Source organism: Neoarius graeffei, chromosome 6 (genome assembly GCF_027579695.1).
Source record: "Neoarius graeffei isolate fNeoGra1 chromosome 6, fNeoGra1.pri, whole genome shotgun sequence".
Lineage (NCBI taxonomy): Eukaryota > Metazoa > Chordata > Actinopteri > Siluriformes > Ariidae > Neoarius > Neoarius graeffei.
Genome location: NC_083574.1, coordinates 11007804 through 11024967, shown reverse-complemented (window position 1 = coordinate 11024967; position 17164 = coordinate 11007804). Strand labels below are relative to the sequence as shown.

The 17164-nt window shown below is 41.2% G+C and overlaps 1 protein-coding gene across 1 annotated transcript in view; it reads left to right on the top strand.

The window, feature by feature from the left end:
* Positions 1 to 16517, top strand: part of parp6a (poly (ADP-ribose) polymerase family, member 6a) — a 68428-nt gene extending 51911 nt beyond the window's left edge. The window contains exons 14-22 of the mRNA XM_060922844.1: positions 220 to 287; positions 415 to 463; positions 584 to 696; positions 2750 to 2822; positions 4423 to 4492; positions 7276 to 7355; positions 7427 to 7490; positions 11904 to 11988; positions 14921 to 16517. Of these exons, the coding sequence (XP_060778827.1) occupies positions 220 to 287; positions 415 to 463; positions 584 to 696; positions 2750 to 2822; positions 4423 to 4492; positions 7276 to 7355; positions 7427 to 7490; positions 11904 to 11988; positions 14921 to 15023 (705 nt within the window). The 3' untranslated portion in view covers positions 15024 to 16517. The remainder of the gene's footprint in view (positions 1 to 219; positions 288 to 414; positions 464 to 583; positions 697 to 2749; positions 2823 to 4422; positions 4493 to 7275; positions 7356 to 7426; positions 7491 to 11903; positions 11989 to 14920) is intronic.
* Positions 16518 to 17164: the final 647 nt, after the last annotated feature.

Here is a 17164-nt window from a genome sequence, read left to right as displayed (position 1 = left end):
TTCTTTGGCGTTCCTGTATGAAGAGGGATGATGGAGTCTATCTTCAGTGTAACTGTACTACAAGGGATAATTTAATTTGTCTTTGGAGTAACTACACTATGAAGAATGAGGCAGTGTTTGGTGTTATTGTACTCTGAGGGATACATTTCAAGATGTCTGCCTTAGCTGGAACTATGTTGTGGTCTTTTTGTGTAATTGTAGCCTTGTGTATGTTATCAGGGATCCTATCTGGAGATAAAGAAACAAATGGATAAACTTGACCCCCTGGCTCATCCTCTACTACAATGGTAAGCAACATAAAAACATTCCTTTTTTTATGTATGTTTCCATGCGCAGTTTCATAATCCTACACATGTACTAGTCTTTCTCTAGTATTGTTTTTGCTTCCTGATTGTTTTCTTCCACCTTCTACAGGATAATATCCAGTAACAGGTCTCATATCGTCAAACTGCCTCTGAGTAGGGTATGCTAGCCTGGCATGAATGAAATTCAGTACTAATTTATTCACTGATATTTCATTAAGTTGTATGTTTGTATACAATTTATGTACATTATTTCCTGGCCAATATTTCTGTTTGAGCAGCAGCTGAAGTTTATGCACACGTCCCATCAGTTCTTGCTCCTGAGCAGCCCACCTGCCAAAGAAGCTCGATTTCGGACGGCCAAGAAGCTCTACGGCAGCACCTTTGCATTTCAGTGAGCAGCTTTATTTTTAATGGACAACCATTAGTGGTGGATATAAATGTGCTTCAAACTTTTAGCTAACCAGAATAAGCATGCATGGTTGCTTTTTTTTTTTAAATTTGAACATAAAGTTTGCACATTGGCGTCAGTGTGTACCAAGTTTGTACCAAACCTATAGGAAGATAAACATACTAAATTTAAAACTCAACCAACTGTTTGCGTTATTTTTGTTTTCCAACTTTACATTCACACTGACTATGAGATCTTTTAAAAGATCAGGATCTTTACACGTGGCCCATTCTATAATTGCGGGAACATTTCAAGTGTGGACTCTGTTAGTCGTCGTCAACTCTGTTATCGCTAACCCGGGCAATTCATTAACATGACTGATGATAACAGAGTTGACCTTTTCCGCCATTTTGTGTCTGAACTCCGCATGCTAACCTCAAACTAGCTGGCAGATGGCATGTATAAAAACAGAATTTTATAGATTTTCATCATAGTATTGTTTTTTTTTTTTAAATCAGTGAGAGATTCACTTCAATATCACAATAACAGATTTGATGAATAATTAATCCACTGTTGGTTTATCCTCAACATTTTGTTAAAATTAATGACAGAAGAAACATAACATACCTCACTGCCTTTTTGAAGTTTCCTGCCAGAGGAAGTGACCTCTCCTGGTGCGGGTGTCATGCGTGTTATTAAAAGCCTTTGTGGATTTTATGTGGTTTTATAACAGAGTGAACAGAGTTGACAAGACAAAATTTCGCATGATACAGAAAATAGACTTTCTATGCAATTGATTTTATAACAGTGAACAGAATAAGCTCCAAAAAAAACAGATTGTTAAACTGAATCACTTCATGTTTATTCGAGTTGAATGGATGAATCAGGAGTCGAAGACAGCCAATAATGTGGGTGGAGGGGTGGCAGTCATTTAGTTAATGTTTTATGGATATATTGGGTCTAAAATGTACATCAAGTACTGCTATTGGTGAAAGTTTGTTATAATTTGCATTATTATTCAAAAGTGATTCAATAAAGATTTATTTTGTGGAAATTAACAAAAGGCTTATCTTGGAGATGCGAAATGTACCCCAAATTCTAAAATGACATTACTGTTTTTTTTTTTTTGATATTGTCCTTCTAATACAGCAAATGACACCCTTAAGGTGCATATCACGAGTAAATTCAGGAACAAGATCAGTGTAATTCTCCTATTTTATATGAAACTTTGGTCAAATATCTGGCACATTTTGCATTTTGTGCAATTTTTTTTACCTTGCGCAATACCAGAAAAATTCAGTTGAAATCGAGCCATTTGAGGCGAATTGGTCCGCCTCTGAAAAAACTTGGCATTTGGATTTCCCGGCAAACATTGATTTTCATGACGTCGTGTGCGGGACGCCTCCTTCTGAATCCTATGTCAGCGCTGACTTGTTTATGAGAAAACAACCTGGTGGTTTTCTGCAAATTTCTTCAACGTTATCGTGTAATTATTAAAATGGTTAACAGATGTATCATAGGAGGGTGTAGCAACACCAATCTTGATGGGGTTAGTACTCATCGTTTTCCAAAAGACCGGACAATGAGAGAGAAATGGGAGCGCTTGGTCTACACAGGCTGTGCACTGAAACCGTGCAAAGCTTGCGCAGCCTGCTGGCGGTTCCGCACGTGACGTCACGAATCTGGCTCCAGACTCCCTTGGGATTTTTCTAGACGTGTTTTGTTATTTTTTTTTCTGCTGTAGACAGATGGCCTTGTGCAAAATTACCCTTCTGGATGAGTGTGTAAAGGGACATACTTTCATATTAAAAAAAACCCGAAATTGGTCCAGGATATGCACTTTAAACTTCCCCAAACAGTTGATATTTGTGTAGAAATTTCTAGTTATTGATTTGTGAAAAGAACTCTATATACATAGATCACTGTTAAATAGGAATAGAAGCTACCTCTTTAGTTTCTGAAGAATTATTTTTTGATATAAATTGATCTAATCAGATCTTATATTCATATACATATCCCTCTCGCTTTATTCCTTTCCTTCTCCATATCACTCTAGTGGTTCTCATATCGAGAACTGGCACTCTGTTCTGAGAAATGGACTAGTCAATGCCTCCTATACCAAATTACAGGTATGTAACTTTCTACTGGAAGGTAATCTGGTCCCATCTATGCAGCAAATGGCCTTTGACTGTTTTAGGTCACAAGAGACATACAGTACTGTGCAAAAGTCTTTGAAGAAAAGAAGACTTTGCTTAATTTATTATGGCTTACTGTTTATAGTATTTTTTTTAATGTTGAAACATTTAATTTCATAATTTTTAAGCCATTTTTGGTCTACAGCATTTTTTTTGACATGTGCCTAAGACTTTTGCACAGTACTATATTTACTTAATCATTACACACATTCCAGTGCCACAGTAATAAATCATATAGTGACAATACAATTCTTGAAAGGAAAATCTTTTCTTTTTACAACCATCACACTCCTGTTGGTCAGCACTTTATCTTCATCAGGGTCGTGTTGGATCCAGAGCCGTGTCCTTTACAGAATATATTCACACCCTTTCTGCCCTTCCTCCAGATGCACAGCAACCCTGATTAGGATAAAGTGGTTCCTAAAGATCAAGGGTTAATCTTACTAGTTGTTGTTTCTTTCTGTTATATTTATGCTTTTGACCAAGGAAATAGCTTATATGGAAAAAAAAAGCTTGTGGACACCTGATTATTACACTCCTAAGTGCTTTTTTGAACATCCCATTCCAGATTTAAGCCCCCTTTGTTGTTATAATAACCTCCACTCTTCTGGGAAGGCCTTTCACTTGATTTTTAGAGCATGGCTGTGGGGATTTTTGGTCATTCTGCTACAAGAGTGTTAGTGAGAGTGAGATCTTGGGTGCAGTTGGTGTTCCCGTTCATCCCAAAGGTGTTCAGTGGTGTTGAGATTAGGACTCTGTGCAGGAACTTGAATTCTTCCACTCTAATCTTGGGACACCATATCTTCATGGAGCTCACATTGTGCACAGGGGCATCATCAGGTTTGGACCTCTCGGTTCCATCCATCCATCCATCCATCCATCCATCCATCCATCCATCCATAACCACTTATCCTGTGCAGGGTCAATGGGCAAGCTGGAGCCTATCCCAGCTGACTATAGGTGAGAGGCGGGGTATACCCTGGACAAGTCGCCAAATCATTGCAGGGCTGACACATAGACTCACATTCACACCTACAGTCAATTTAGAGCCTCCAATTAGCCTAACCTGTATGTCTTTGTAATGTGGGGGAAACCAGAGCATGCGGAGGAAACCCACACAGACACGGGGAGAACATGCAACGTCCACACAGAAAGGCCCCCGTCAGCCACTGGGCTTGAACCCAGAACCTTCTTGCTGTGAGGCGACAGTGCTAACCACTACACCACTGTGCTGACCCCCTCTTAGTTCCAGTGAAGGGAAATTGTAATGCTACAGTGTACATTCTATATACAGTAATTGCATTTGAGGAAGAACAACACAGGAGTGTGATGGCCAGATATCTGCAAAATTTTGTCCATATAATGCATTGTACAATTGTAAGGTATGAAGCTGCAAGAGTTTGTAGGATGTCAGTCTGGATGTTTTAGAGTTAGCATGTTAGGTTAAGTTCAGGTTGACTAGGACCTCAGTTGAACCATGACTACCATTCAGAGCTAGACTAATATTAGACAATCTTCCTTTCTTCAACCCAAGCTGCATGGGGCAGCCTATGGGAAAGGCATCTATCTCAGCCCCATCTCCAGCATATCTTTTGGATATTCAGGTATGCCTCTCAGCTGGAAACGTGTCATGGCACCATGTGTCTCTGTCATGCTCACTTTTTTCTCATTGTCTGCTTTCGGTGCCGTGCTGTTTATATGACGCTCATGGATATGTGTTCCCCAAACTTAACATCATTACACTGTTTCCCATTGCTATCCGTGGTTGGGATTTGTTTGTTGTATTGTTTGTACTGTCATTTCATTATTTGTTTCATGTGTGTAACCAACAAATACACATCAGATGTGAGATCAATTCTTGTTCCAATATCATACAAAACTAAAGAAGCAAACATCTCACGCTAAGCATGTTTAGCTGAATGACAGAATTTGAGGGAAATAGTATAAATGTTTATTTTTAGGGTAAAAAGCTCCTCTTGCATTAGAGAATAAATGTGTAGTAATTACAATATGTATAGTAGTTGGAACAGCCCCAGCTAATAGAGGCTTTGCACCATCACTTGACTCCATAGCAGTGGTAACTACGGTATGCCACCATGACAGGAGGCACGCTTGTGGTGCTTCATTCAGCCAAGTTAGTTGTTATTGATTGGTATGGGAAGGTTTTGCTGTGTTTTTGGATGTGCAAATAATTTTGAATGAAACAAAGACATCAGATTTTTTAATTTTCCAAAAGTAATTCATCATCGGGGGAAAAACTAGAGAGATTTCTAAATGTAGGAGGGAAAAATGGCTCAAAAACATTTGGCAGGACTTGGTGTCGAACAGAGAGATCAAAAACCCTATGGTATGCTCACTTCATTTCCACGAAGGTAAGAATAAAAAAAAAAATTCAGAAATGCAGCAAGGTGCTCATTCTTATCCATTGAAGTGAACATGAGCATCAACACAGCGGCTCGGCAGAGCCTAACATTTACCGAGACTTAGGGCCCGTTTACACGAGGACGCTGTCGGGTAAAAACGACTAAATATTTTATCGGAAGTGCCTTTCGTCTACACGGGGACAGCATTTCCGAGGCTGAAAAACGGAAAAAATTGAAAACGCCTTCCAGAGTGGATAAGTTAAAAACAGCCCCCGTTGCATATCCGTCTAAACTACCCAATACGTGAAACTCTGCTCGGATCTGCTCACGTCGGGTACGCGTTTACGTCATACATATGTCATATACTGTACATGCCAGCCCGGGAAGTAAGAAAGTAAGTAAAAAAGTAAGAGCATGTCTGATTACATCGATCCAACGGACCTTCAAGCTGCTCTGGCAGCTTTAATAAACGTCCAGGAGTCCTTCGAACATCTATACCGAATCTGCACATATACCGTTAATGAACAGAGGCGGGTATAGTATGCTCTTACTTTTTTACTTACTTTCTTACTTACCATAGCCAGAGTAGTCAAAGTTTTCGCGGCGCAGATGTGCAGATCAGACAAGACGGAAGATGTTGCGCATGCGTGCAGACATAGCGGAGGTCTTTCACAGCACTACCTAGCCGCCTGGCATGCACATCCAATTGAATTCCACACATTTATGCGTCACCGTATAGACGCAGATTTCCTCCTTGAAAATGGTCGTGTAGACGCGGAAAAAAGTGAGAACGAAAACAGACTTTTGCGTTTTTGTTTCAGACCGTCCCCGTGTAAAAGTGGGCCTTAAAAAGTGCATTTACTTTCAGGGATCCTTCAGAGCATGTTGTGCATACGCTTAGGACCCAGTCATTATGGGAAACACCTGATGCTGAGCTGAGCGCAATCAGAACATGCATATAAGGACACTGTTTTCACAGAGACTTTACAAAGTATTCTGTCAGGTATGCGGTGGGAGACGGGTCTAAGTGCAGGAAGAGTGTTTATTAGCAGGCATGATATTTATAAAAGCAAACAAATCTGAAAGCAGAATCATAAACATGGCTAGAAAGAAATGTGACAGTGATAATGATAATACTTCACAAAGCCTCTGTGTTCTTATATGTGTGCTGATTGTGCTCAAATCAACATCAGGTGTTTCCCATAACGGCAGGGTCCTATGAATGAGTGTGGCTGCTTGAATGTGTGAAGGCGTGACAGTCAAGTGTTCACCTGCTGTCTGAACACAACTTTTAGCTCGCCTGTATATCACCATGCATCGTCACCAAAACGCCTCGTTTTCATCGATACCCATCACAAAGCATCGCAAGCTGTAGTGTCACTGTAGCTTTACGCTCATGTTCACTTTACTGTATAAGAATGAGCACCTTGCTGGACTTTATGTTTGCGACCCATTTTTCCCTTCTGCGTTTCAAAATCTCTCTAGTTTTCCCCCCCGATGATGAATTACTTTTGGTAAATTAAAAATATCTGATGTCTTTGTCTTGTTCAAAATGATTTGCACATCCAAAAAGGCTGCAAAACCTTCCCATACTGATCAATAACAACTAACTCATCTGAATGAAGCACCACAAGTGTGCCTCCTGTCATGGTGGTGTAGTTACCGTTGCTATGGGGGTCACATGATGCTGCAAAGCCTCTATGCTCATCATGCACCCAGTGGGTGCTTGAAAGCAACTATAAACTGTCATCAGATGTTATGACTGATAAACCCTTCATATCTGGTGTAATATGTGGACCAGTTTATTGTTGTCATTGTCATATGTACTGCATAATAATGTTTAACTTGGTTGACTGTAGAATCCGCATCATTAATCATATTGCGTTTTTCATCCATCATTGATCCTTCATGATGTGATGCATGATCTTCAGTGGAAGTGCTGTATAAAAATATTGGATATTACAGGTCCTGTGTGTGTGTGTGTGTGTGTGTGTGTGTGTGTGTGTGTGTGTGTGTGAGAACAGGAATGGGTAAAGGACAACACCGGATGCCAACTAAAGATGAACTGGTGCAACGTTACAATCGTATGAACACAATCCCACAGGTACGACCTTTAGTATCTAATGCACTTGGCTCAATTTGTATCTCATTAAGGACTGTCTTTTCTTTTTACAGAGTCGCCCCATTCAGTCACGATTCCTACAGAGTCGGAATTTGAACTGCATTGCACTTTGTGAAGGTAAGTACCCAAAGTGTGTCGAAAACCATCCTTGATGAGTGTGATTTGAAATTTCCAAAATAACATTGATTTTCTAGAAATATTTTGGCCTTTAAAACTGTATTTCAATCTAAGGAAACCCAAGATTGCAGTATTGAATAGTCTGTGAGTCTCCGAGTGTTTGTTACTGTAAATTAGCCGAGGAGATGAGTTATTCCCCTTGTACTGAAGATTGTGTCTGGCCTGCAGGTTATTTTGCAGGTGCAATAAATATTATTGTGTTTCATCTGTGTTCCTAAAAATAAATCATGACAACTCATTTTTATTTCAACATGCATGGTAAGCATAAAGGGTATAAAAGTTACACTGAGTCCATTGGTCTGTTTGCCGAGTCTGATTATTTTATAATTAAGGGCTTTGAGATTAACAGTGTTTACTGAGTTTGCTCCATGGTGCATTGACTAACTTAGTGTGGACCAAAATCATCATCATCATCATCTTCTCCTCCTCCTTCTCCCTCTTCTTCTCCTCCTTTTCCCTCTTCTTGTTCTTCTTCTACTTCTTCTTCTTCTCCTCCTCCTTCTCTCTCTTCTTCTTCTCCTCCTTCTCCCTCTTCTTCTTCTCCTCCTTCTCCCTATTCTTCTTCTTCTCCTCCTCCTCCTCCTTTTCCCTCTTCTCCTTCTCCTCTTTCTCCCTCTTCTTCTTCTTCTCCTCCTCCTTCTCTCTCTTCTTCTTCTCCTCCTTCTCCCTCTTCTTCTTCTCCTCCTTCTCCCTATTCTTCTTCTTCTCCTCCTCCTCCTTTTCCCTCTTCTCCTTCTCCTCTTTCTCCCTCTTCTCCTTCTCCTCCTCCTCCTTCTTCTTCTTCTTTCGGCTGTTTCCCGTTAGAGGTCGCCACAGCGGATAATGTCCATCCATCTTCTCCGGTCCTCTGTATCTTTTACTGTCACAACAGCCGTCCTCATGTCCTCCTTCACCACATCCATAAATCTCATCTTTGCTCTTCCTCTTTTCCTTCTACCTGGTAACTTCATCTCCAGCAATCTTTTCCCAATATACCCTGGATCTGTCCTCTGTACATACCCAAACCATCTTGATCTTTCCTCTCTCGCTTTGTCTCCAAGCCGTCCTACATGTCCTGTCCCTCTAATATTCTCGTTTCTAATCCTGCCGAACTTTTTCCCCTCCCAGTGAGAATCTCAACATCTTCAGCTCTGCTACTTCCAGTTCAGTTCAGTCTCCTGTCTATGTGTCAGTGTCGCTGTCTCCAAACCATACAACATCGCTGCTCTTACTACTGTCTTGTACACTTTCCCTTTCACTCTTGCTGGCAACCTTCTGTCAAAAATCACTCCTGACATCCTCCTCTCCTCCATCCATTCCAACTTGCTTGCACTCTCTTCTTGACTTCTCTTCTGCACTTGCCATTACTTTGTACAGTTGACCCCAGATATTTGAACTCCTCTGCTTTGACCACCTCTATTCCTTGCTGCTGTACCATTCCGCTGTCCTCCCCTCATTCACACACATGTACTCCGTCTTGCTCCTACTGACTTTCATTCCCCTTGTCTTTAGTGCATACCTCTATGTCTTTAAGTTTTCTACCACTTGCTTTGGTCCTCTAGTGTGGACCAAAATAACCACTCACAATCATTTCCTGCAGGAAATGACCCAACATGCTCATGGGTTAGAAGAAGAAGCATTTTATGGCATATTGTTGGCCAAAGCACACAGATCCTAACAAGAAATGATTTTAAATGGTACCAGAGCACTGCTGTTAATTCTGACTGGTCAGAAGGTGTTGACTAATTTTCTATAGTAGTGGCTCTGACAATATTCTTGGCTGTAATCCAAAATCACTGGTTTATATTTATGTGCTCTTTCCAATACATTATTTACCTACATGGTAAAATCTTCAAGGCAGGGAGAGGGGAGTTTACTCTTTCTGGTGTCTTGCTAACACAACAGGCTCAGTTTTTTTGTCTTATTAGCTCACCTGGCCGATAGGCGATGAGCTTATGCCATCATGTGTTGTCCGTCATCCATTCGTCATCCACATTTCATGAAAATCACTTCTTCCCTCTCAATTCTTCACCGATTTTTATTCTTTTTGGCAGGAAGGTAGGCCTGCCTGGGGTCCATATAGCTTCTACCCAAATTTGCATAATTGCAAGTAATAATGAAGATATGGAGTAATTAAGCCCTAATGAGCAGTTTCCACACAAATCGCTTCTTCTCCCTCAATTCTTCACCGATTTTGATTCTTTTTGGCATGAAGGTAGGGGTACCTAGGGTGCATATAACTTCTCCCATCTAGTCCAGAAGGAATGATCTAAAGTGGGCCACCTTGCGCAGTTCTACTCTCAAATATTTGAGCTTGACTGGTTGAGAGTAAGGATGGCATGGTGGTGTAGTGGTTAGCACTGTTGCTTCACAGCAAGAAGGTTCTGGGTTTGAGCCCAGTGGCTGATGGGGGCCTTTCTGTGTGGAGTTTGCATGTTCTCCCCGTATCTGTGTGGGTTTCCTCTGGGTGCTCCGGTTTCTCCCACAATCCAAAGAGATGCAGGTTAGGCTAATTGGTGTCTCTAAATTGACCGTAGGTGTGAATTGTTGCCTGTATCTATGTGTCAGCCCTGCGATGATCTGGCGACTTGTCCAGGGTATACCCCGCCTCTTGCCTATAGTCAGCTGGGATAGGCTCCAGCTTGCCCATTGACCCTGCACAGGATAAGCAGTTATGGATAATGGACAAATGGATGGTTGAGAGTAGAACTGCGCAAGGTGGCCCATTTTAGATCGTTCCTTCTGGACTAGATGGGGCTGGAGTGAACTACGCTGTCATTGAAGGTCTCGTTAATTGTTATTAACAAATTGCTGTGGTATAAGAGGAATAAAATATTTCAAGACATGCTGTTATTCAAACAATTTGGGGTGGTAACAGTAAATCCATCATTGATTATTGTCCAATAACAGCACACCACCCAATGTCTTATTTCTTAGATATTGTTATTATTATATTATTTTTTAATTCTATGATTTATTGATTAACAATTTAATGATTTATCTGATGGACTCTGGTGATTAGTATGTGTCTCTGCAGATGGGGATTTTTTTTTTCACTTCTACCCCTTTTCCACCAAGGCTGTTCAGGGGCCAGTTTGGAGACTGGTGCCTAATCTCAAACCAGTTCTTCACATTTCAGCAGCCAAAGAATTGACTCTCGGCCAGGAAAACTGACTCAAGTGTGGCACCAATGCTCTGCTTGTCTCGAACTAAGAACTGCTTATGTACATCATGGGCTGGGGTGGGATTATCATGACCACGACCAACAAAACCAAATAAAATTTTGTGATTGCCATTTAAAAAAAAAAAAACCTAGTCCAGTCTGCCTAATCCAAAGAAGATATGAAGGTACTTCAAAAAGTTCTCAGCTTCACCCAGAAAGCATCACAGGAGACAGATTGTTCTTGTGTTATTTTTCAATGTCGTCTCCTTTAACTTCAGTGCACTTGGTCCACCGATGTTCAAGCTTCACTATCCCTTCATGGAAGAAGGTCACATCTTGAGCCTTCAGATCCTCCTCAACAGCATGGATAACCTCATCATCACTCTGAAAATGGCAACTACACGAGTGGGATTTCAGTTTGGGAAACAGATAGAAGTCAGACGGTGCCAGGTTGGGTGAGTAAGGTGCATGGGGCAACAGTTCAAAGCCACATTTGGCTGCTTCTGCCCCTGCCACCTGTGTTGTATGGAAGGGCGCATTGTCCTGGAGCAGTAGCATGCCAGCTTGAAGCTTTCCTCTCCTTTTTTCTTTGATTGCTTCGTTCATTTGAGTTTTTTTGTGGACAATGATGGAAGGCTTTATAGTATAGAGTTACACCCCAAAATAGGAGTTACGCCCCTTGTTTCTGGGTGAGGATGAGAACTTTTTGAAGTACCCTCATATAAAACCAGGAAAGACTTTCAGTCTGGAGGTGTCTCTCTACCTACCTAGAAAGAGAAGCAAAAGCAAACCAGGTCTTAGAAGGTTAGCAAGTTGAACCAACTCCAAACTGGCACTAGTACCAGCCCAGGACTAGCACATAGTTCGTGTTGGTAGAAAGGGAGTAACAGATTTTTTTTTTAATCCAATTTGGTTTCACATCACACATGTGTCAAGGGATCAGGAAAAATCTCTCAGAAGATTTTCATGCATTGGACAAAGCTTTCTGCAGTGGGATTATATCAATACTGGATTGGTTTGGGTTATTATGGGAGTGAACTGATAACCTCATGCAGGTGCTCTTAGAGAAGTTGTTTAGGTTTGCACTTGAGTGTGATGTGATTGCTGCATTCCTGCCTAAGCGAACCACCCCAAGGCTTCATTGAAAGAGTAAATCCTGTATTATGTGAGGATGAGGTTTAATGTTTTTCATTTGGTATGATCTATCACAGTGATCACATCCAAGGACCTGCAGAAACACGGAAACATCTGGGTGTGTCCTGTTTCAGACCACGTGTGCACACGCTTCTTCTTTGTGTGAGTACCTGTTTTGGTAGCAATTTATAGAACTGGTTGTGTGTGAGGCGGCACGGTGGCGTAGTGGTTAGCGCTGTCGCCTCACAGCAAGAAGGTCCGGGTTCGAGCCCCGTGGCCGGCGAGGGCCTTTCTGTGCGGAGTTTGCATGTTCTCCCCGTGTCCGCGTGGGTTTCCTCCGGGTGCTCCGGTTTCCCCCACAGTCCAAAGACATGCAGGTTAGGTTAACTGGTGACTCTAAATTGACCGTGGGTGTGAATGTGAGTGTGAATGGTTGTCTGTGTCTATGTGTCAGCCCTGTGATGACCTGGCGACTTGTCCAGGGTGTACCCCACCTTTCGCCCGTAGTCAGCTGAGATAGGCTCCATCTTGCCTGCGACCCTGTAGAACAGGATAAAGCGGCTAGAGGTAATGAGATGAGATGAGATGAGGTTGTGTGTGAAGAGTGCGGGTCGAGTGTGGATGATTTCCTGGGAACATGTCCAGTCGTGTTTGTTACACTCTCCCACCAGGGGGCGATGTCGGACCAGAAATGAATCCACACTTTCACTGCATCTCGGGCTTGGACTGTATTCCCAGCCCTGGTCCTGGATGGAGTACCCCTTCTTGCACATATTCATTTTTTCTGTTTTCCATTTTCCCCATTTTCCCTGCTTCCGATGCATCAGTTTCAAGCACAGAGGGGACTCCAGGACTATGGTTGGGAACATACCGTGACCTAAATTACAGTTTGACTATCAGTTATCTTTTTTTTTTAATTTAACCAGATTACTGTTCATGTAGAAAATGGACAAAAAAAAATCAATAAACAAAAACAAACAAAAAACCCACCACCAGTGTTCAATAAATATTATATTAGTAATAATACAGTATTTGTAATAAACACTTCTTCTACCATGCAACGTAAACGATTAGCAGTAAGATTTTGTTCCTAAGCAACCTAATGGGCAAACAGTAGGTAATTTTTATTAATTAATAGGATTACTCTTAATGTGATAAAATGTTTTCTAACATGGGAAAAGACTTTTTACATGTGCTCTCTCTCTCTCTCTCTCTGTAACATAAGTAGCATTTTTTTGATGTACTAACTTGAAAGAAAAAAGAGAGAGAGAGACTAGTAGTGAATGAACTTCTGTTTATAGAGTACTTTCATGTGACGTCATCGCAACTGCAGATTTGTTTGCATGGCCATATTGCCTGGCAAGCTTTGTGTTTACCAGTGACTGGCACAAGTATTTGCAAGCGATCATAAGCCAAATTCAGTAAACATCTACAGATAAACTTGTAGAAGCTCCATCTAAAAGAACAATGCCAGAGGCCAGGAGTGCTTTTGGATGTAATAACAGATGTGGAGATAAGCGTGGTTTAATTTTTCACTGCTTCCTGATGAACCCAGAAAGATGAGAAAAATAGTGAGCTGCAGTTAAACAGGAAGACTGGATGATAAAACATCCCTGTGTGTGTGGAAAACATTTTATATCCGGTTAGTGTGAAAGCTCTGGGCGATGTTAAAATGTAGATCTGAATGTGGGTTTTGGATGCGATATATTTTATTAGACTTAATGCTTGGCTTGACTAGCAGCATGTTTATTATGTACTGATAATGTAGATGAGGCTAAACACCATAAAATATGCTAGATCTAGGCCCTGGCTTGTTTTTTTTTTACTATTATAAGTTCACATTTGAGCTTACCTTTGTCATAATAAAGTATTTTTATGGGAATTTCCCATAATATTCCAGCACGAAACCTGCCTCGAAATATTGGTAGGCATCTGTACTTTTGTAAGCCCTTAGCATCTCTAGTGTATTTAGAAGTTCAAATACTAAATAGCTCAGGTTGTCATAGTGTCCCATATCCGTTAGCTGGTTTGCCAAACAGTTTTCAAGTAGAATAAATACATTTGTGGGTAAATTAAGAAGAAGCGGTCTTAATTTTTGTCACATGTCCTCTCAAGCACAGCGAAATTCCTCCTCTGCATTTAAGCCATCTGAAGCAGTGAACACACATGTGGGCATACATACAGAGAGAGAGAGAGAGCAGTGTGCAGAATAAATAATAAATAATTACATTTGTGGGTAAATTATATGGATCTATGATGCCTGCATGTTTCAGCTTTTGGATGTAACATGATCTGCTGGGATGAATTAAATTTTTAATCATTTCAGAGAGATTGTACTGACTGCAGTCGTCTTGATTTTCATTATTAACTCTTGCGGCTGTTTCTTTGTTTGCCCAGCAATATGGTGGACGCTGCGTAAAAAAACAAAAACCTGTGACGTCACTGAAAGTCCTCTATAGTGTCTATAAAATCGGTGGTAATAGGAATGAAATGTACTTATAAATGGATAAAACTACACCGTGCCATTCTTTAATTAATTCAACATTGTTTTCATTGTCAAATTGCTGTGGTATAAAAGGATTAAACCACTTTGAGACATGCTGTCATCTCATCTCATCATCTCTAGCCGCTTTATCCTGTTCTACAGGGTCGCAGGCAAGCTGGAGCCTATCCCAGCTGACTACGGGCGAAAGGCGGGGTACACCCTGGACAAGTCGCCAGGTCATCACAGGGCTGACACATAGACACAGACAACCATTCACACTCACATTCACACCTACAGTCAATTTAGAGTCACCAGTTAACCTAACCTGCATGTCTTTGGACTGTGGGGGAAACCGGAGCACCCGGAGGAAACCCACGCGGACACGGGGAGAACATGCAAACTCCACACAGAAAGGCCCTCGCTGGCCACGGGGCTCAAACCCGGACCTTCTTGCTGTGAGGCGACAGTGCTAACCACTACACCACTGTGCCGCCCTATTATTATTATTATTATTATTATTATTATTATTATTATAAGTAAGAGAGCTCAGGCTTGAACTAGTGAGATTTTGTGACCTACTATTCTGATTTCTACCTCTCCATCTCTCAGATATGAAGATGGCCAGGTTGGAGATGCTAACATCAACACCCAGGAACCCAAGGTGCAGAAGGAGATCATGCGTGTGATTGGCACTCAGATCTACTCGGGCTGAGAGGGAACCTCTGGGCCATCTGCAGGGACTCGGCGCTGCAGAACCAGCCATAGCGCCTTAGCTTTTGCTCAGAATGAAGAAACAGGAGAGCCGAACCTTTCAATCCCCTTCTATCCTCCCCTGTGCTTCTCTTCTGCCTTTGTTCTTTCTTCTTTTCCTGGCTTTCATGAGGAGGTTTGGATGTGCATCCCCTCCCTTCTCCCTGTGTGGTTTGTCCTGTTCGGGGTGATGGACCGTCCTCTTCCTCCTCCCATAGCAGGAAGTGATATGAAAGTATAATGGCTGAACAAACTTCATGTGGAAGTATTTCATATGGCATACTTTAAAGAGCCAACTTTTGGCACACTGTGCCCACAGGCAGTTTCACAGCCAGCGAATGCTAACGAGGGAACAGAATTTCATCCGACTCATGGCTCAAAGTCTCATCTACATGCCACCTCCTTCCTGAACGATGGATGAGATGCCTGATTGGATCCCTAAATCTGTCAATCAAACTGATGTGAACTCACCCAAGCACGAGCTGCTATCACTATCTTTCTCTCCTTGGACACTCGGTTTCATTTCCTTTCAAGCCCGAGCTTAATAACCGTATAGTTCTGTCTCCACTCTTCAACTCTTTATGACTCTCTCATACACCAAACATTTATCATTTGGAATATCTATAAATACAAAGTAATTTAAAAAAAAAACTTTATTATATTTCTGGTCTCTGGATCGTAAGCGACGGATCTTCTCGTACCCTTATTACGTTTGTAAAAACATCTTTGTTTTGATCTGTTTACTTACTTTCATATTCTTTGAGTAATGGCGTATTAATATCCAAGATGCTGTTATCTCCGGGGCTGCTGTTGTTCAGCTACTCCTTCTGGTAAAATCAATTTCCTTTTCTTTTGTCTCCGGTGCACAGCATGGCAGAAACACGGACGTGAACATGCGCACACGCGCTGGAATGATGTTTACTGCAATTTATCAGTGGGAGCATGGGTGCTTCTGTTTGACAAATGAAATAACGGAATCTCATTATTGCTCATATTCACAGCTATTCCTCCTAATCACTGGTTTCTGTAATTTCATTATGTCCTGGGCGGAGAAAGCTCACTGACAAGGTCATTTAACATAAATCGAACAAATCAAAACCTCATTTAACGTTCCTTAACAGCTACGGTTATGGACACGGACTATTTCTTTGTTGTATATACAGTAACTGGGTGGCTTCTTATCCTCCAGCTGTACTTGTTTTGAAATGTATTCCTTCAGCTTGGTGTGACTTATGAAAATGCTATGCAGCCTGACTGTGTGTTTCTCCACATACAAGCTTGTACTGTATATTCAACCAGTGGAGTCTTGTTATTATCACTTAAACAAACCGTCTCCTTCAAACAGAACCAGTGAACTAACACTATGGCTTTAATGAATGCTGAAGCTGGATGGAGGATTTTATTGAATGCAGGCAGGTTGTAAATAAAATCTGTGTTAACGGCAGACAATGAAACAGCTTAGGCGTCTTTCGTCTCCTTTATAGACTCCTGGTTGCATTTATGTTCGTCCAGTTCTGTTTTATTGCTTTTATTGTGAGTCAGCTCTCGATGCAAAAACTGAGCCTATGAAAGCAGTGACAACATGAATGAATAAAGAGACCGTATGCACAGTTTTGGATAATACTACTTATGATGTTTACACTACCGTTCAAAAGTTTGGGGTCACCCAGACAATTTTGTGTTTTCCATGAAAAGTCACACTTTTATTTCCCACCATAAGTTGTAAAATGAATAGAAAATATAGTCGAGACATTTTTCTGGCCATTTTGAGCATTTAATCGACCCCACAAATGTGATGCTCCAGAAACTCAATCTGCTCAAAGGAAGGTCAGTTTTATAGCTTCTCTAAAGAGCTCAACTGTTTTCAGCTGTGCTAACATGATTGTACAAGGGTTTTCTAATCATCCATTAGCTTTCTGAGGCAATGAGCAAACACATTGTACCATTAGAACACTGGAATGATAGTTGCTGGAAATGGGCCTCTATACACCTATGGAGATATTGCACCAAAAACCAGACATTTAGTAGAATTTAGCTAGAATAGTCATTTACCACATTAGCAATGTATAGAGTGTATTTCTGATTAGTTTAAAGTGATCTTCA